Source organism: Ixodes scapularis, unplaced genomic scaffold (genome assembly GCF_016920785.2).
Source record: "Ixodes scapularis isolate PalLabHiFi unplaced genomic scaffold, ASM1692078v2 PGA_scaffold1__304_contigs__length_218370807, whole genome shotgun sequence".
Taxonomy (NCBI): domain Eukaryota; kingdom Metazoa; phylum Arthropoda; class Arachnida; order Ixodida; family Ixodidae; genus Ixodes; species Ixodes scapularis.
In genome coordinates, this window is record NW_024609846.1 from 148815322 (window position 1) to 148836526 (window position 21205).

Below are 21205 nucleotides of genomic sequence, written 5' to 3' on the forward strand. Positions count from 1 at the left end.
CTACTGTACCAGTTTGTTCCCTAGAGTCCCTGGAGTGTGAAGAGGTTGCCAAATGGAGCTAACGTAACTAAGCCAAAAATATACTTATATATATATATATATTGCCCAAACAAGTTTTTTTTAATAAAAAGAAAACAAAAACAAGTCTATTATTTGCTTTGTTGTATGAAATTAACCCAAACATTTTTTGGTATCGCAGCTGATGATGATGATGATGGAGCCCAATGATGGCGACGGCGGCAAGGCGTGGATAGTTGATGCGGGAGAGTTCACTTTAGCGGGAGATTGCTTCGACGCGAACGTTATCAACTGTTATAAATGATCGCACACAGTGTACACCATTCTAACAGTAGGCGTTTGTCGCTTCATTCTTAAGTCTTTGCAATGGCGAAACAAGGTATGCTTGTCATAATTCTGTTGTTTGGCCTTGATAGTCTCCATGACTTGCTACTGTGAATTCTCCTTGTGGTCTGGTTCGTTCGACATTCGAATAGAATAGTGAAAAATCCCAAGCTCTGCGTGAGCTTAACCTGAAAGTGGGAATTTTACGTGTGCTGCTATTTTAAGAAATAGCTGTCGAAATTTTTGGCACTGATCTGGCGTCAGATCGGCACCCTTCTTGAGAGAGCCTTTTACTCCATCGGTGCAAATGCAGCGGAGATTTACGGCATATTGCTTGCTTCACATCTTTTTTTTTTTTTTTTTTTCAGAAACGTCGCGCTTCTTATGGACTGGGAAAGCCTACTGTGCTGCAAAATGGTGCTGCAACCGAAACTCTGCGGACATATCCCTCAGTCGTTTTCCACTTGACCACAGGTACTGAGTGTTCTTCCTCAACTCTGTCCCTCCTTTTTTTTCCTTTTTTTTTTGCATAGAAAAATAAACAAACGAAAAACAACTAGCAATCAGGATTCCATATATCGGAAGAAACAGAATTAATTAGAAATAGCAAACTATTGGTTGTATTGCATGTAAGAACTTAATAATAATAATAATAATAATAATCTTTATTTGCAAGAGTAATGTTACCTCCAATAGCTTGCAAGGCAAAGACAGAAAGGCGAGAGCCCGTACACTAGTGTGCCTGTCAGCCAACCACCTGGGGCATGGAATAACAAAACAGAAACAACAACAGAGAACGAAGAAAAACGAAATGAAACCAAACACTGAACATCATGGCATAGATTCATTCTAAGTGCTTTGATCGTGAGAATGCACGGTGCAAGGCAGCGGACTCGTCACGGTTGTTAGGGAGTGGAGATCGAATCGACAAAAGGCCTCAAGAAAGTCTTTGAGGGTGGCGGGGAGTACGGAGTGCAAGTGGCGCAAAGTTCGGACGTGCAAGAGTTTTGGCTGCCCACATCGCTTCCCGATCCTGATGCGTGAGTGGAGGTAGGTATCACTCATGGACCCGTCAAGCAACCTACAAAGGAGCCCAACCCAAGCCACTGCCCGGCAGTGGCAGAGGCTCTGCCACCTGAGGGTCCTAAGGCCAGCTTCATGCGGCGGCACAGGGACTTGCCGGCCCGACATCCGAGAATGAAGGGTTCAGGTAGCCCGGCGCTGCAAGCCGGGCTGCCCGAACCCTTCATTCTGTTTTATGCCTAAAGTGACCATATTCCTCAAGGTAGAAAATGGGACATCTCAGTGGGGGGGGTTTTCGCATGCGTTCCTTTGCCATTTTCGGAAAATAGTGTAGTGCTGCCAACCGAGATTCTACATGCATGCTCTATCCAGTAACTCAAAAACATATTTCTACACACGCTTCTTTGAGAGAAAAATAGTGTTTGTGGGCAAGAACAGTTCTAAATTTTACTCTCTGGGTAAATATTTTAAAATACCTACGGTTATTTTTGTAAAATATACTTGTAACAAGTAGGCATAGTTTTGGTTTGCTTTAACTCAATTGGTGCCGATTTCGAAACTATGCACCCCTGTGAAAACAAGACGTGGTTCTTTATTGGGACAAAAAGACGGGACGGCTAAAGCGGACCTCCAAAACGGGACAGTCTCGGCCAAAACAGGACGTCTGGTCACCCGATTTATGTCCCAGCAGCCATTGACAGCACTTGCACATTTTTTTTTCAAGTTATACCTCTCTAAGCTTGATGTTTCTGTTTCTTTTCTGAAAGAGTAGATTAGGGTTGTGGAAGCTAACGGATGCATTGTGCTTGGCATTCCCTCATTATTCGCCTAATGTGTTGGTTTCAAGCACCCTTCAAAGCTCGAAAATAAATGTTACTCTCCCAACTTGCGAGTCTGTTTGGTGTAAAATTTATCTGTCTTCTGGGGAGACTCTAGCTGTTGGTTCATATAACCGGCCACCTGGATCAAACAATGAGTCACAGTTGTCCTTATCTGAAACACTATTGTCCATTGCAAGTGATTATCTAGTATTGGGGGCAATTTTAACCTGCCTGATGTTACTTGGCATGATGGCCAAATTATTAACTGCAATTCTTCAGCATTATACTCAACGTTTTCCCATTTTGTTTCAAGTTTTGGTCTGTCTCAACACGTCGAACCGACTGAAGCTGACTGGTGGCGAGCGAGCACACTCGACCCCCTTTTTTGTAATTCCCAGAGAGATTTATCCTTGGTCACCCACCTTCCGGGAATCAGTGACCATGACAAAGTAACCGCAAGTGTGAAGTGCAAGCAAGTAATGGCGATAAGACCATGCCCACGGAAAGTCTACTTTCATAATCAGGGAAACTATGCTGGTCTTGCAGATGAGCTTATTGACCTTTTTGCCGAATTTGAAATGAGCTGCTACGAGATGGATATTGCCAATTTGTGGAAACTCCTTAGGTTTTGGCTCATAGCTCTAATGGACGCTTATATTTCGAAGAAAGTAATTGGACCTAAGAAGCAAAACCACAAACCATAGATAGATAAAGAGCTGCGCTGGTTATTATATAAGAAGCAATGTGCATGCTAAACATATCGCGGAACGTCTAATGCGGTATCTCTGGCAAGGTTACGTGACCTAGGGAAACTCCTCAAAAGCAAACTAAAAATCGCTAAGAGGACTTTATATAGCACTCTAAGTGACCGCCTAAATAGAAGTCCCAAAGAATTTTGGAAGTCGGTAGAGAGCAACAAAGAGGACCATGTTTTTTATCCCGTCGATTGATGTATCTGGTCAGACCCTGCACGACGACCAGGGGAAGGCAACATGTTTCAGTAGCTACTTCCAGTCAGTCTTTTCTTCTGGCTCTGATGATTGTTCCGCTATGACCCCTATCGCCACCCTGCGACACGATATGAAGGAACTTGTGTTTAACTGTGATGGCCTTGTACAATCACTTAACCTTGATAAATCGTCCGGTCCTGATGGCATCCCAAATAGGGTCCTCAGAGAATGCTCTGGTGTGATTGGTGTGTTTTTGTATGTCTTGTTCACCAAATCATTCTCAGTCTGTTCTTTGCCTAGCAATTGGAAGGAAGCACATGTAGCGCCCGTATATGAAAACGGTCCCGGAAACAAAGTAGAAAATTATAGGCCTATCTTGCTCCTTAGCGTGCCCTCCAAACTCATGGAGCATGTCATTTACTCCAGCATTGTACAACATTTAGAAGCAAACAATATTTTCTTCCCCTTCCAACACGGTTTTCACCTGGGATTATCTTGTATAACCCAGATGGTGGAGTTTTATCACGAACTGGCATATGCATACGACAAAGGCCTTCAGACAGATTGTGTTTTTCTTGACGTTTGGAAAACCTTTGACCTTGTGCCACACAAATTTATTCTTCATAAAGTATCGGCCCTCAAATTATCTTCTAACGTTTTTGGATGGATCGTTGACATTTTAAGTTGTAGAACCCAAGCAGTGGTAACTAACGGAAAATCGTCCAATTTTACCCCAGTTACTTCCGGTGTGCCCCAAGGTGTTGGTATTGCTCTTATTTTTGATATTTATTAATGATATTGTTGAAAACGTCTCATCCTCTATACAATTGTATGCAGACGATTGTGTAATTTATTGTGCGGTAAGTGTTACCGAAGAGTGTGTGGCCCTCCACGTGGACATTGATCATATAGCGAGTTGGTGTTCCACTTGGGGGATGGAACTGAATGTGGCGAAATGTCACTTTGTGAGGTTCACAAAGAGAAAAAACCCCGTCATTACTACGTACAACACAAACAGTATTGATATCAACTTATCACTTCAGGTAAAAGACCTAGGCATTTACTTTTCTCGTAATCTCTGGTGGAATCATCATATAGATTAAATGACTGTGAACGCAAACCGAATGTTAGGATTCATCAGGCGTAACTTTAAAGATTGTCCAGGCGAAGTAAAAAATGCCCTTTACCTGACAAGCATCAGACCGATTCTTGAATACGCCTCCGAAGTCTGGGACCCTTACCAACAGTACCTTATTAATAACGTAAAAAATATTCAGAACAGATCTGCTAGGCTCATTCTTCATTCCTATAGCTGGCTCCAAAATGTGACTGCCTTAAAAGATGAGCTCAAATGGCAGCCTCTCCAAATTTTCCGTCAAAGCCTTTGTTTAAAATTTCTACATGCAATTCATTATGAACTCCCTGGCATTGATAAAGGAACATATTTACTTGAACCACACTTCATTTCTCGTAGACGAGATAACTCGAGGAAAATTAGGCCTCTCTCATACTAAACTGACATGTTTAAACATTCTTTCTTCCCGAGCACCATTCAGCGCTGGAGTGAATTACCGAAGGAATTACTCTCAGAAAACAATTTTTTTCAAGCTTTGCTTAGCATTTAGCACTCCATGTATGCTGTTTTCTTTTGTGCTAATTCTGGTTTAGTGTATATTTGTGTGACAATGTATGTGTTTCTCCGTGTTACTTTTCTTGTTGAGCTGGTTTTCGCTTATCTGTGCTTTGCTGCAGGCAGCACATACTGTTTACTTGATGTGCTGTGGCGTCATTTGCTTTTCTTCTTTTTCTGCCCCTCCCCCACTGTAATGCCCTCACGGGCACTGTGGGGTACCTGAAATAAAAAAGTAAATAAATAATTGATTCGTTCTGGCCCAAATTCGTGGTTGCAAGGTTATATCGGAAATGGTGGCAGCCCGAGTTTGTTTTTATAGATGGTATTCACTGGACACCATTTTTGATGCGACTGCTCACAGTGCATGCTCGAGATGAGTTCTTATTTATGGCCTCCGAAAGAATACTATCTTGATGGTGTCAGTGTGCGTGTTGGAAGCGTTGTGGAAGCTTGCCGTCAGCACGTGCTCGGCAGCAACGAGCTTGGCTATGGCCGCCGGTAATACCACTTATAGTTTCGCTAAGCGACTTGTGCTGAAACTTCTTGAATATTGTAGATGCACATTTTTTTTATCTGGGTGCTGTACTGCAAAATGCCAATGTTTTTCAGACTGAAGGATTGGGTGGCCTATGCCAATCGACCAGAGTTCTTGGACTATTCCTCCAAAAAAGTTCACGAACAGCGTTTGTGCTCGGAGCATTTTCGGAGCACCGATTTTATCGGCGCAAGCAGGAGGTTGAAGTTCAATGCCGTTCCCTCGGTCCCCGTCACCAACCGTCACCTTCGGCCCCTGGTACCACCAGGCAAGTCCAGTCTCGAAACGGCCTGTTCTGGCATGTCTTGCAATGCGAGCCTATGCGAAGAGCAAGCCGTCTGCTTCCTGCGCAGGAGTTGCGGTGACATCAAAAAAGACGCCAAACTCTGATTGGTTCTGATTGAAGGATAGTGGGTTGGCCTCAAAGCAAGCTGCCTTGATGTCTACCCACTATCCTTCATTCAGAACCAATCAGAGGTCGGCATTCTGAAGTCACAACAACCCCTTAAAAAGGAGCAGACAAACTTATGCTCCGCACTATTGTAGCTGCAAGCACTGAGATTTTGGTGTTTTTAGCTCATATTTCAAAGCTGTGACTGCAGGCTTTATGGCAAAGATGGGCTCGGGTAGTCTTCTGCAACATGGGAACTTATTTCCGCCCAAGCACATGCATGAATAAGTATTATGGATGGTCACTAGTGGGACCTTTGATAAAGTATGCGAGCAGCAACAGCAGAAAACTTCATTTTCTCAGCAGATTATGTTCGATCATGGCCTTGTGTGAAGACGAAGGCCATAGAAACCATCCGGTTTTAACTGAAATATGCCGATAAACATCCATCATCGTTAAGAATACTACATCGAACTAAACCAAAAAAAAACAGGGTGAACTGGGTTGCAAAAGATACGAAGAAAGGTTAAAGTCAAAAAGCAATGAACATCCTTTGGTGTCAAAGATACAATATTGATTAAAACTGAAAAACGATTTGTGGAAATGTTTGCTCCAGCGAGGACTTTTTTTGTCGAAATTCGCCCTTCTTAGACTTTAACTCTCGGTTCTTTATGAGGGTTTTTCATCGATAATCACCATTTTTAGCGTCCATCCGAAACAGATCACCGAAATACAGCAATATTTGAGAGAGAAATAAATACCGAAAATCATTCGCCGTTTTCCCTCAGGAATAAATACTGGAAAATCTATGTCCTAGTTATGACACGCGAGTAACTTCTCAGCCAACCCTTGGTAGCCACATAATGGTATATATGTCTTCCGTACATGACATGACTCCGACGCTTTGGGAAAGTGGCCGCCAACACTTTCTCGAACCGGAGGTTTTCTCCTGAAGGTGCTAGGGCCCTTCGCTAAGTATCTTATCTGGTTCCTGTCATATTTTTCAACCTTGTTTTGGCTTGCGGTGTCTGTCAACAAGAAAAAGCTGTATCGCTCAGAGAATGTGATCAGCTTGGAAAAGCGTGGGAATTCTAAATGAAATTGAGCAAAACATTTGAGGGTGGAGGAGATTTTTTTTGTTGAGTTTCTAGTTAACAAAAAAGCAGGAAAGGCCCTACACTAAGTATAGTATCCATCTGGCTTTTGCCACATTTTTCAACCTTGTTTTGACTTCTGCTGTCTGTCAACAAGAAGGAAAGCTGTATTTCTCAGAGAATGTGATGAGCTTGGAAAAGGGAGCAAACTTTAAATGAAATTGGGCAAAACATTTCAGGATTGAGGGAACTTTTAAAGAAAGAAAGGTTACATATTTACTAGGGAATTAAGTTGTTGCAGGCAGGTAGGGCCAGGGACTGTTTCTTTGCAGCGGTTTGTGTGCACTGTGAAATGCATGCTCCGATGCGTGGTGTGCTGTGTAATCGTGTATGGTCGGATACAACCCAAGAAAGACAGTGCGAGGGGGAAAAGGGTGTGCACAAGAAAAGCCGTTGTGGGGAGGAGGTCGCCCCCTTCCACTTCAGCTTTCCTAGTTTCTGCCCTTTTCCTCCTCGCACTGTTTTTCTTAGGTTGTATCTGACTACATATGGCGTTACTGTCGAGACCGGTTATAACGAAGTCAACGGGAATCGGAAATCACTTCACTATATCCGCTATTTCGTTATAACCGACTTCAGTTACAAAGTGCAGAAGAAAATGGGAAATCGTGATCGCTTCGCTGTAGCCGCTTTTTTTGTTATAACCGACTTCGTTATAACCGGTCTCGACAGCAGTCTACACACTCATTCCAGTCGAGCAGAGCCAAATGTGCATTGCCACAACACTCGTCTTTTTTGTGCATTTGTTATCACTGGTTATATCAATCACGCACTTAAAACTGTGCGGGATCATGCCACGTTCACCATGCACGATTTGTTTGGCTGGAAACAGCAAACTCACAAAAACTATGAGCTCCATGACGACACACTTTTGGCACTGCTGGATTGACTCCATTGGGTCACCGAATTGGCTGCAGTCGGACTTAATGTGAAACTGAGCGTGGAAAGTTTCCTTAAAGAGTGCATTTGTTATGGATAAGATTTTGTATATGAAGGGCGAGCCATTCGTAACTACAGGTGCCTGTGACAAAGCCAGGTATTAATGCCCCCCCCCCCCCACCCCCCTCCCCCTCCCCCCCCCCCCCCAAAAAAAATTAAAAGATAACCTTTTTTTTGTTGGTTCCTTGTTCCCTTGCAGCTTTCTTCTTGGATCCATCAGATATTGCTGGGGCAAAGGCACTGGCTTTAGAAAAACCAGCAGGTAAGTGATCCGTCGAGATCACACTTGTCTGAGACCTTGACTTTTTTTTACCCATTTATATATTTCATTCTCCCTTTCTGTAAATAAACCCGGGTCTGATATTATGAACATTCACCGATCGTTGAATGGTGTAACCAGGTTTACCATACAATAAAGTGAACAAGTCACAGATACGCATAGCAGGCAGATAGATAAATCTTGACACTCTTCTTTCGGTGCCGCTAAAAGATCAGCTAACCTTGATCCTTCCTTTTACATCTAGCAGCATGGTCTGAGCATGGCAGATAAAAACTGCTCATCAAATGGAAACTAAGAAAGTCACGAGAAAATGTTCTGCTATGCGTGTATACCATCCCACTTACCTTTCAGTCTTACTGGACTGAGGCAAAAGAACACGTGACCATGGTTGAATTAGGCAACGTTGATCACATGCTGTAAAAGCTTTATTTTCACCATCTTGCCTATCTAGATTGAGCCTCTTTGGGGAAGCCGTAAAATTTCTCGCTTTCTGAATCAGTTATGAAAAGTGTAGGAAGGTGCGGCGACAACAGTGCTTCATGGGAGGGGCAACAGCACCTATGGCTATGTAGTTACGGTGCTCTACGAAGGATGGCGCGTAAGAAATGGCATTGCACCGTGAATAAAAAAAAAAAAAGACGCATGTAAGTCGCGTCGTTATATAAGACGCACCAAGAAAAATGTTTGAAAAAAAAACGCGACTTGTACACCGGAAAATATGGCACTCTCGTATAATAGCCAGGGTATAATATTCAAAATTTTACTGTAGTGTAGTTATCAACATTCACAAAGTTTTGGTTTCTTTTTAAATACACCAGGCACGCGTGTGCACAATCCCGATTTGCAAACATGCTTCCCTCTGAAAGACGCAACTGCAGTATTTGCACTTTTCGAATCAATGACCGCAGTGGGTTAGCACCCGTTGAGTGCGCGTACCGAGCAGCGGTGCACCGTGGAAAAACCCGCGGAAGCAAGCCCCGGGGGTGTTGCTTCTCTGCAATGCACCATGCTCGGTAAGAAGTGTGTTCAACGGGGCTAACCCACCATGATCAACACTTCGAAAGATATGAATATCACTTTGAAACGAAAATCGAATGGCGTAATGTTCGAAACCACTATTAGAAAATTTGAATATTTACACAGTCCCAGTCTAAATCATCCAGAACAGTGACTGGAACAATAACATGCTTAGATTGGCATCTGTCCCAGAAGTGCAAAAACATGCATCAATTGCACTGAGAAGGCGGTGATGGTAGCCCCTTTGTTAATCCTCCGACATTAGAAAGGAAACTCAAGGGCCGCCACTCAGGACCCCGGCCTTGACTAATATTGAGTGTCCTGTCCTTTGCTTTTTTTTTTTTTTTTTGTGTCATGAGTTTGAATTGTGGAAATTTTTAGATAAACTCAAAATGTCAAAATGTTTGCAGGCAAGTGTTTTCAGGTGTTTTTATTTTTGCTTTACTTTAAGACCAGGAATCCTACTATACTCGTTTTCACCTCAAGAACCGTAGTAAACGGAAGTGTGACTCCCCGCGGAGCATTACCAATTTCCCTCTTTACGGTGAAAATTAAGATATATGTAGGTACATTTTAGATTAGATATGTGTTATATTATCAAGACATCCACGTTTCAAACGCCAAAAGCATCGCTTCCGCCTCCGACAACCAAATCTTGTATGAACTACTTCGCGCGGCGTGTGAACATTAAAGGGACACTGACACCCCCCAAAATTTTTTTTTCATTTTTTGCCAGGCCCTTCATTATGGTGTCGGAGGACTATTCAATTAATATTTTGCAACAAAGTAGCATATTTTTTTAATAAAGCCAAAAGACACAACTGCTCGAAACCGAAACCGAAACCCGACGGAGGTCGGAGAAGTGGAGAGAAGAGAGTGAGATACGGAAGTCACGTGGCTACACCCAACCATATTTTTTTTTTTTCTCTCCTTTCCGTAGCAGACGACATGCGGCGTACGGGAACGGTTCGCCGTGAGATTCTTTTGCAGTTATGTATGTTCCGCTCGTTGTTCTGTACTCCAAGATAAGTTGTTTTGCACATTGAGGAGTTGGAGATGAGTAGTGAGTGCCCGTGGTGAAATTCCATGATCGGCTTCGAAAAGAATACACCCAAGATGTTGCGTGAAGAGCTGGCTCACATGTCCTGCGTCCGAAAAAATGTGGCATTGTGCTACAAAGTTTCCGAAAGATCAACGGGATCGGGAGCAATGGCTGGCTGCAATTCCTGTAGACCCTTTACGGGCACCTCGGAAAGCGGACGCTACCTGATTTATATGCTCCTTGCATTATGTGGAAAGTGATTACATGGAGTTCGCAGGTGTCAAAAAGGAAATCCCATACCATTTAATTCAGCGACGTGTTGTCCACAACATTGGTTTCTTATTTTTTTCTTTTTGTTTCTTCAGTGATAGTTGTAAAAAAAAAAAAGAAATGTAAACATCGGAAAATGTTTGAAAAAAAAAAAAAAAAGTTTCACGCGGGATCGAACCCGGTCCTACCGCGTGTGAAACGGACGTTTAACGAAAAAATAGTCAGAGTGCACGCGAGCTGGTGTAAGTTGAACATGATTGTAAACCTGAGACTGGGGCAGGAAGAGAACACAACAGAAGGTAGTAAAAGAGGAGGCAACGTCTCAAACTCAGCTGCAAAGTTTAAACTTTGCAGCTGAGTTTGAGACGTTGCCTCCTCTTTTAAACCTGAGACTGGGGCAGGAAGAGAACACAACAGAAGGTAGTAAAAGAGGAGGCAACGTCTCAAACTCAGCTGCAAAGTTTAAACTTTGCAGCTGAGTTTGAGACGTTGCCTCCTCTTTTACTACCTTCTGTTGTGTTCTCTTCCTGCCCCAGTTTCAGGTTTACAATCATGTTCAAACGAACGTCTTTCCCACTGAGCTACTGGGGCATCGCTTTTTTGGGGGATCTTTTTCCTTAGTAATAATTCAGCCGATAAACTGTAAGTTGGAAAGTTTGCTGCCGATTTTCCTTTAGCAAAAGCACTCCCGGGTCGAAGTCAGGAAGCACCATGCATTGGCGACATTCGCACCTAGTAAAGAAATCGTGCGCGTGCATATTCAACTCGAAGTAGACACGTCGTGCTTGACGTTTGCGCGAGCGATGTCTTCAGCCACAAGAAGGGAGCGACGGCTCAGCGACGTCTTCGTGCAAATTGGCTTGGTGGTCGGGCGTGTCGTACGGGATGGATACCAATTCTTTTGATCAGTCCCAAATTTTTCTTTTAAAGGCAGACAAAATTCGCCGGTACCGCGAACGACAGTTCTGAACTAAAGGTCCTACGCCCGTCGTCCGCTGCCATCGCCGTCCCCGCGAGTCCCACGATACGCGAAGCGACGCACGCACAGAATGCTTCCGGTTCTCTGTGGAACTTTTTTTTCAATCAACGTATTTGCAGCTTTTTAGAAGCCACAAAAAATGGGTTTCATATTTTTTTCTATTTTTAACACTGAGCGTGTGCCTTTAGTGACCCACGACTTCGGTTAAATTTGGTGGTCGCATCGATACCTTAGAAAACGGCCCGTGACCGCGGAAAAGAGAGTGAGCGAGACTCGAACCGGCCAGTTCTTGATCGGCGGTTTTCGGGCGGAAAGAAACCGAATTTCGAGCCGCAAATTCTGTTCTGGGTAGTTGAGCTCTCACATGTCACATACAACTAAAAACCTCGGCGAGCATAAATACCCTGTCAGTGTCCCTTTAAGCAAAACTTCCTTTTTTCTTGAGATGAAAACGGGTATAGTCATGCCATAGCTGAGGCGAAAAACAGAGCCCACTGACTTATTACTGGCCTTTGGGAAAGAGGGCTTCCTCCCCTTTCCCAACCTGTTCCAACAGCATGGCAACTTCTGCTGTTTGTGAAACAAAATCAGCTCTCAGTTGCATACATGGTGTTGGCACGAGCATCTGACTTTACCAAGTGCTTTGAATGGACAAGCTTTTATGCTGCCATGGTAGTGTACCATCTTTGAGCAAAGTAAGTCAGATGATGATGCATATGTCTAATGTGTCTTCTAGCACTGATAACCTCTACTGCACATTGCTGCATAAAAGTATTAAAGCAAAAAAAAAAAAGAAAAAGGAAATGATGACAAATAGTGTATGTTGTCACATCTTAAACAGAATACAAAGGTACATTTCACCTCTTTCTCGTTTTTTGCGCATGTCTCAGATTATCGTGGGGAGTTAAGTCCATTTCATTTGGTATTGTTTCGACTGAAGCCAAGTAACACAAAATGACTTCACATTGGAGGTTGATATGACAAAAGAGCTAACTACCAAGCTTCGATACAAGTCTGTAAATCGTCGTCCCTTATGTGATCTTCCAAGCGTATTGAAAAATGTTATACAGTCTAAGCTCGTTATAACAGACCTCGATTTTGACCAAGATTTTGGTCTGTTGTAAAAGGAGTATGTTGTATGCAGATATGAAGTTGGGTCAATGGTGCATAGAGGAAAACCAACCGAACTTCACAAATCAGTATGTTATACCAGGACCAAGATTTTGGTCTGTTGTAACCAGGTCTGTTATAACGAGCTTAGACTGTAAATATCATTCTTGGTTAGACTCGTATGAAACAATCCCCATTTCTCAAGATATTGAATATGTGCCATGAATTGTTCATTCACTCAGTTGACATTGTTATTTGTAGCCCAAGAGAACACTGTGCACCTAGCAGTAGAACTTTATTATTGTGATATTTGACATATCTTCGGTTAAAAAGCATTTATAGCCTGAAGGGAATAGTCATGTTCATGTAGACTCACATAATATAGTTCATTGTGACGTTAAATGCTTTTTGAATGTGATGTAGCAGCATAGCGCCATTGCAGGTCTCAGCGGTGAACGAGGGAGTGCTGAGGCGGACGTTGAGCTTGGGGAAGAAAGAAGGTGGGTGCCAAACAAAGGTAGCACTCTGTATTATACAGTGTAAAAAAAGGGGGTGGCCGGTTTTTTTCTCTTCGAATTAAAAGACTTACCTAAATACTGCCATATATGTGGTGCAACAAAAAGTCCTGATTGGAGCACTCTGCACTAAAGTTTGGTGCACGTCAATGCTCTGAGCCCGTTCGATTTGCCTGCACCAGCATACGCCAGTGCAGAAAATTGTGGGGCCGTGTAGAAAAGTGCAGGACAGTGTACTTGCAGGTATATATGTTTTAAGATGGGCTTCACTCGTGAACTGAATTACGGCATGTGCATTGAGTGTAGCCGGTGCAGGAGTGTCGCGATCGATGCCAGCTTGCAAAAGAAGAGAATGAAGAAAACAGAGAAGTGCAGGAAGAGAAGCGCATAAGCATGAGGAAGGCATGCAGAGGGGTTCGAATAGTGACCACCCAAGCCTCAACCGGCCAGACCCTCATTGATGCTCTTTTTAGAGGATCGCTATAAAACAATGTATAATCTGGGAAAACGTAACAATTAACAACACTTTTGGGAGCCCATAAATGAGGCGCCACTCTCGGACAGTGATTTGCTTTCCATGAACTTCAACTGCCGTGGGAAACCATAGGTATTGAAATGGAGGACAGTATTTTTTGATGTTCAACTGTTACCTAAAGTTGCAGTTTACCTCTAATTGCAAACAAAGGATATCGGTCTATGATATGATCTATGATCACTCTACTACACACCTTCACCTTTAACAGCAACGAAACACTCTACCAAAGGATATAAAGCGATAAACAATCGTGTGACAAACAGGGTTAAAAAATTTGACGGTTACAGTTGCTCTCGAAGGGGCGGACAATAAGAATAGAAACGGGGCTTTTGCACACGTGCCGGGTGCATGAGAAGTGGAAGACCACGCAACTCTCTGCACGTCAGTGGTCGTTTGAGTGATCCGTCGCATGTTGGTTTCCGCAGAGACAGCGGCGCGGCAGGTCAACAGGAACCCGCCGCCCTGAAGATCATCCACCGAAACGTCTACGTGGCAGCGGACGGCGGCACCAAGTTCAGAGACAGGGTAGTGAAAATCCCCGCATCAAGGCACAGGAGAACAGCAGAATGCCGACAGATCCCTTCATTAAAAGAACCCGCAGTGGAGGAAGAGCGTGTCCCGAGTCCCCTGGAGCTTCCGGTCTTTTCGGACGAGCTCTTTCCAGGCATGGATTGCGAAGACGTCGACATGATCGAGGAAGTCGTCGACCTCGGACTAGACATGACCTCCGACGACGATGAGCCGAGGGAACCAGAGACGAAGACAGTGGTAAGTTGCTTATGCTCGTCGGGCAGAAAGTTAAAGCCGGTGCATGCACCCGCGTTTGATCGTGCTTATGTCGCGTTACGCTCGCGTATAGCTGCTTATGACGAGGGAATGCGCTAATACTACGGTGACATTTATTGGTTAGCCTTGGAAAATTCCCGACTCGCGTGTATACAGTAAAACCTCGTTATAACAAAACGGGATATAACAAACTAATGGATATAACAAAGCAATTATAATTCCCCTTGCTTGCTGTTAGGGAAGAAATGGACATTGGCTATAACAAACTAATGGTTATAACGAAATAATCACGACCGCTCCTTCAACTTTGTTATAACGAGGTTTTACTGTATTTCCTCATTTTTTATGCATCATCGCTTCGCCATGGGTTGTAAATAAGTCTGACAATGTTATAAACGACCGCAGCATTTGCAACTCTGCTCGTAAGACTGTCCGCATCATTCTGGTCGGAATTTGCCTTCTTCACGTATCTGTCTCATCAAAGGGGGGGGGGGGGGGGGTCTAGAAATTTGTGAAGCCGAAAAGTGAAGCCGCCGGTTAGATCGGCGCCGATTGGCTGGTTTGGGTGTAACGTCATGCGTGAGGCCACGCTCCCTCGACACTGATTGGCCGGTGATTGCGCAATCACTCGCATGCCCCCGCTCACCTGCAAGATGGTGGTTCGACATTGTTGGAGGAACCTCTGCCGCTACGGAGGGTTCTCGAAGAGCACGGGTGTTTTAAAAACCCAGGTTAGTGCCGGCATCTCCATTCCAGGGTTTGCTATCGAGCGTAGGTACATGCCACGCGTTGAAGTCAGTCGCTAAACTAATTGACAAAGAGCGCCAAGACCGTAGACGTCAGTCCCAGAAGAATCGGGCTGAAACCGCATGTTTCACGTGCGATGGGATTGCTCAGCGATTTGCTACACATTTTTTGGCAAGTACTCCGCGACCTTAGCGCCGGTAGACGAGTCTCCATCTTGAGTAGAGGGCCGGCGTTCTAGTGGCCATTGTTCCAGTTACAAGGAGCAACATTTCCGATATCTGGATGGAAGTGTGGGGATATGTAGTAGGACAGCTACCAATAGTAGCAGGCTGAACATTACCGACTTGTTTTATTGAAGTCTCATTCTTTGTGTTCGCGTTAACAACTCCTCTACGATTCTGTGGTTAAGGGCACAAAAATGTGGCTATCCATTTTGACAGTGTAGCGAACACACACATTCTTGTCAAGTTGGGTCCATCTGAAAAGACTGCTTAGCAGGCCGCTCTGGCTAAACGAGTCTATGACTCGCAGCTCTCTCCTTGGTATTGGTTGACTTTTAAAATTCGGCCAGCTGCCTGAGCTGCTTGACCACCTCCCACTGCTTGGTCCGAAGGTTAGGTATTGTCCCGATCGAAAATGTAGACTGGTGTAGAATACCGAAAATAAATGTTTACTTGCACGAGCTGGGGCCTGCAAGTAAAAGCAAAAGGTTGATGACGGCGACAAAAAGGCGATTGACCGCACTGCCTGGTCTGACATGAAATTTTTGTAGCCTTTGAGGAATCTAGGGGCTTCTAGGTGCACTCTACTGTTGCACTTTAGCTGTTAATCTGGGGCATTCAAGAATCGACGAGTTATCGGCAGCTCTTCAAATTCAGGCGAGGGGAGTGTGAAGTTTGCATTCTGCCAACGGGATTTATGCCAACTTGGTGCTCCTGGCAGCATCTACTGTCATATAAACAAGTGGTTGAAATGATGGTGGTTAAGGTAAACTGACCATATTTCTCGGGCCCCAAAGCCAGACGCATGAGGGGGAGGGGGTACTTGAAAGCCTTAACTTCAGGTAACAAATACTAACACTTTTTTTATTATTATTTTGTATACACCTTGTCCATTTCCTTTCCTTGCAGTTTGCACCGTTCGGCATGCACATGCAATACGTTTGGTTTGAATATTTCATTAGTAATAATGTATTTTTTATTTTTGTAAATACTATGTTCATAGCACTGTTTGCATGTCACACGCAAATTAACCTTCAGCATCAGTGTCACTGTAAAGCATATCTTGTTCATTGATCAGTGAAAGAACCCTCTCTACTGATGCATCATTTCATTTAACCGCACCTTATTTATTCGGAAGTTTGGTGGAGCCGGAGCAGGACAAAACATTGTCCCTCAAGCTGGCTGCTGTGACCCGTCCTGCCTAAATGTGGATATCCTGTCAGTTTAAATTAAGGCAGTAGTTGTTATAGGAAAGCTCCAGTGAAGTTTTGATAGTCACTGATTTGCCTCAAAATTGATTCAGCACATTAATAGTGAACTAGTAACACAAATTATGAGTCGCAGTAATTTGTTTCTTTCTCAGTGTGTTGAAGTTTTAAAATTGTTGTGTAAGGCCTCACGGACAGCACTGAAAATCTGACGTTAAATGTCGTAAATAGGGGGGCAGTGTGTGGTTCCGAAAGCTTACGAGGAGTTTGATGGTTTGAAATGAACAGCGGAGAAGCTTTTACACGAGGCACGTAGCCAGGATTTTGTTTTGGGGGGGGGGGGGGGGGGCGGGGGCTACCCATGACAAAATGCTGTATGAGGGGGAGGGGGGAGAGGAGGTCTCAGCAAAATGAAAGATTTCAAGGGGGGGGGGGGGGGGCCCATGGCCCCCCCCCCCTGGCTACATGCCTGTTGTACACGCAAAACGAAAAAACAAAGCGCAGAGTAATGCATTCTTTATTTAGACAGCTTGCTTGACTCGCAATTTATACAACATGTGACGTCATGCCACTGGAGAGTCCGGTAAGATCTAAATGTTAGCTCCTTCATTTACCTTTTTCTCATTATTGAAGTTTGAAGTTTTTTGCTTCATTGTGAATAAGAACGTAACAATTTAAAATCAAGCCATTACGTAAATATGTAAGAAAATTGCTTTACAATAGACCCCTTGCATAAAACCCGGCAAAAGTGTGTCTTGCATGGTAACCATGGAAACACCAAGGTGGTAAGCAGCAGCGTGCCATGGTGAAAAAAAACAGGTAGCCACCTTGCTGTGTGCCAATCCAGGTTGCTTCATCTGTTGTTTTATGGACAGTGTAAGCGCTCGAGAGTATCAGTGAAAATGCCAACACACTACTGTGTCCCGGTCTGCACGCAGTATGAATACGTTGACCAATCCGGATGGGAGGTAGTATATATACATATCGGGCCGTCTGCTGCCGCGGCCGTTTGGCTAATCTCACGAAGTTGCATGCATTTGCTTAATGCGGTTAATATATTGGTTCTGCATTATACTGCTTTGTGTTTTCTTTACTATTGCTAATAAACACATACGTTTGACACGGATAAATGAGCGTCGGTTTGACCTGGCTCATTCGTTGCCGTTTGGCCAGCCTCGAGATTTCGCATGCAGTTGCTTAATACACTATGCTGTTATTTCATTGGACCTTTACTTTGTGTTGCTCAATAGACAGATACCGTTGACGTTGCTCAACGAGCTGTCATATTCGCGTATCAGTCCTGCTAACGTCTTCTGCTCTTTAACAAACTGTGTGTGCCAGACGAAGAGCGACATTAAAAAAAACTCCGCTTTGCAGACGCGTTTTCTGAATATCTTTTTATGTTACTGAAACATCCACTAACACCATGTGACTTTATGCTACCATGCAGTATTGAGATAGCACCACCCTAAGTTTCCTTTGAGGACATCTTTTTTTATGCTAGTTCAGTGTGCTAGATGCTTTGTGGACTCTAAAAATGACTTGCAGACACATCATTATGAGGGCTCTTTGTTTTCAGGTTTCATACCTAGCAAGCTAGCTAGCTAGGTTATTTTCCCAGCCGGTGATGGGAAACAGAACCTTGTTACTTGCATTTGCCATGCCGCTTTTTCACGCATAGCCAGTGGGGCAAAGTAAAAACATTCCTTCATGGAGAGCGTGCACACTGTTGCCTATGGCACACAGAGTTGTCATGTCTATGAAAGGGGTCTATTACTCTAGCAAATATGTAATTATTCCGTTACTATATTACTGATAAATGTAAGGGATTACAAGTAATTTCGTTACTTGTAACGGATTACGTACAAGTCTGGTTAGAATCACAGCTCTCTGAAAAACTGACAAATGTATGCCAACGAAGCATTAAAACTGTTTTGGCTCATATGGTCCACAACAGTACATTATGGTTGTACTGTGCTTTGGTTTTATTGATTTCATGATGCAGTTCAGAGTTCAACTGGACAAAGCGAATCATAACCTTCAGAAGTTATATTGCATAGTTGGTAGTTATGGCCTTTATTAAGAATTCATTTATTTGTCTTGACATGCTGTTTTGCTTGCTACTAAATTTTTATTAGCATATTTGCTCTTGTGTTTTTGCTGATTATTTCTACATCTAGAGCCATCGCTTGTCCCAGCTTCCAGATTAATGATTTGTGACAGCGTTTTTCATGCACAAATTTTCAATAAATTTATTACTGTTGAAGCTGGAGACCTGTAGTAGAGAGCCATGGTTGACTTTGGGAGTAATGCCTCATAGTTAATATTGGTACTTTTTTTTTTTTCAGGCTCAACAGACAGAGCACAGCAGCTGGGGGGTCTCCAAATTCAGCACTTTTCTGTGCTCCTTAAACAAGGATGGTGCGTCTACGCAAGTGTCTCATGGACTTGCCGAACACTCATACAACGTAGCCGAGGGGCCAGCTGAGTGGCTCATCTCGTATTTGGTGTACTGAAGAACCAGAAGTGTGTGGACCACTTTGTACATACCCCATCTTAAAGGAGTCATGAAACACTCTTCCAACTTTTTCCTGTTTAACTTTCCTCCTCAACTCGTAAATCGCTCATTCTACCAAACAGTTCAAGAAGACGGTAAGGGGGGAGTCCCCTCTTGTTCGGACCAAATAATAAAAAAAAATGTCCAGTAATCCAGACACATCCATCCTCCCCCTAGAAGATTAGCCCGTCACTCAAAATGCAGATTATAAAGAACAGACTGGAGGAATGCGTAGATTGCGAGGGCGTACTGGGCGAGTTACAGAACGGGTTTCGTAATAAAGAAGGTTGGAGGACAATTTATTTTCTCTTACACAGTGTATAGAAATAGCGCAAAAAGAAAACAGACAGCTCTGGCTGGCATTTCTGGATATCAAGGGTGCCTATGACAATATGAACCAAAGGAGCCTGTGGGACATAATGGAGAGCTTAAACCTAGATGAAGGACTAACAGCACTATTAAGGAACATTTACAATGATAACAAGGTGATCATAACATGGGAAGGAAAGGCGACCGGGAAAATAGAGACAAGACGAGGCCTTAGGCAGGGGTGCCCGTTATCGCCTTTGCTGTTTATGTTGTATCTGAGAGGATTGGAGGATAGACTAGAGAAGAGTGGGCTTGGATTTGACCTTTCTTACAGTAAGCTAGGCCGAAAAATTCAGTAATCCTTACCGGGATTGATGTATGCGGATGATATCGTACTAATGGCTAACAGCACAGAGTTGCAGGAATTAATGAGCATCTGTGGTAGGGAAGGAGAGGAATTAGGTTTAGAATTCAGTAGCGAAAATTCAGCAGTCATGATTTTTAACGAGGATGAAGTTGAGAGGCTGAAGATACAGAATATTACAGTTGAGAGAGCTAGTAAATACAAGTATCTAGGAGTATGGATATGTGATGGTGCAGAATATCTCAGAGAGCATGAAAAGTATATAATAGGTAAGGGCAACAGAAATGCAGCTGTAATGAAAAATAGAGCACTTTGGAGTTGCAACAGGTATGAGGTGGTGAGAGAGATTTGGAAAGGGGTCATGGTGCCTGGCTTGACTTTTGGAAACGCGGTGCTATGCATGAAATCCGAAGTGCATGCGAGACTAGAAATAAAACAGCGCGGAGTAGGTAGGCTGGCTTTGGGGGCACATTGCAAAACGCCAAACCAGGGTGTACAAGGAGACATGGGATGGGCATCGTTTGAGAGCAGGGAAGCGGTGAGCAAGATAGAATTTGAGGATAGGTTGAGGCAAATGGATGGGGAGCAATGGGCACAAAAGGTTTTCAGCTATTTATACATGAGAAGTGTAGGCACAAAGTGGAGAGAGCGCACTAGGAAATTAAGAAGAAAGTTTTTGGGCTATAGCGAAGATACGGAAGAACAAGTCTCAGTTAAGAAGAAAGTTAAGGCCACAGAAAGAGATCGGTGGCTAGAGGGAATGCAGACAAAGACGGCTCTGGAAAGCTATAGATTAAACAAAAGAGTTATTGCCAAAGAAAGCATTTATGACAATTCTAGGGGGAGCTCATTGCTGTTTGAGGCGAGGATGGGTGTTCTGCGAACCAGAACATACAGAGTGAAGTACCAGGAAATTGATACAGTGTGCACTGCTTGTGGAGAGGAGGACGAGACGGCTGAGCACTTGATACTCTACTTTAAAGGGCTTCACCCTATGCCTACCGAAGACAACATAGATTTAATAAAGTCATTGGGTTTTAGAGACAGCGAATGGAGAGTGGATTTCAAGACTATAGAGATTACCAAGCAAAGATTAAGTGAATGGTGGCAGAAATCGAATGAAAACTAGGTATTTTCTTATTCACTGATGGCAAGGGGGTTTCATGGCCTCACTTTCTTTGCACTGCGGAGTGAATATAGATTTCACATTTAAATATTCTAAGCTTAAATGGTAAAACAAAATGGCCAGGTGGCGTAAGCTACCGCCCGATCCAAAGGGCTCTGCCGTATTCATCCATCCATCCATCCAAACATGAGTTGGTGTATAAGCGCGGTGAGCGCCATCGAAAGAATCTAAATTGATCAATTGTAAAAAAATTTCTTGCGCATGCTTTTTTTTTTTTTTTTTCGGGCCCCAAGAACGTTTTTAACTTCGATGCACCCGCTCGGTTCTTCCGTCCTTTAACCGTGTTTTCGC

The 21205-nt window shown here is 43.6% G+C and overlaps 1 protein-coding gene across 1 annotated transcript; it reads left to right on the forward strand.

Moving 5' to 3' along the window:
- Positions 1 to 201: 201 nt before the first annotated feature.
- Positions 202 to 19088, forward strand: LOC8035044. Its single transcript, XM_002410929.4, has 7 exons — positions 202 to 397; positions 711 to 816; positions 5379 to 5572; positions 7988 to 8050; positions 12929 to 12986; positions 13962 to 14304; positions 18847 to 19088. Exons 1-7 carry the CDS (start codon positions 385 to 387, stop codon positions 19012 to 19014), a joined length of 945 nt encoding a protein of 314 aa, XP_002410974.3. The 5' UTR covers positions 202 to 384; the 3' UTR covers positions 19015 to 19088.
- Positions 19089 to 21205: the final 2117 nt, after the last annotated feature.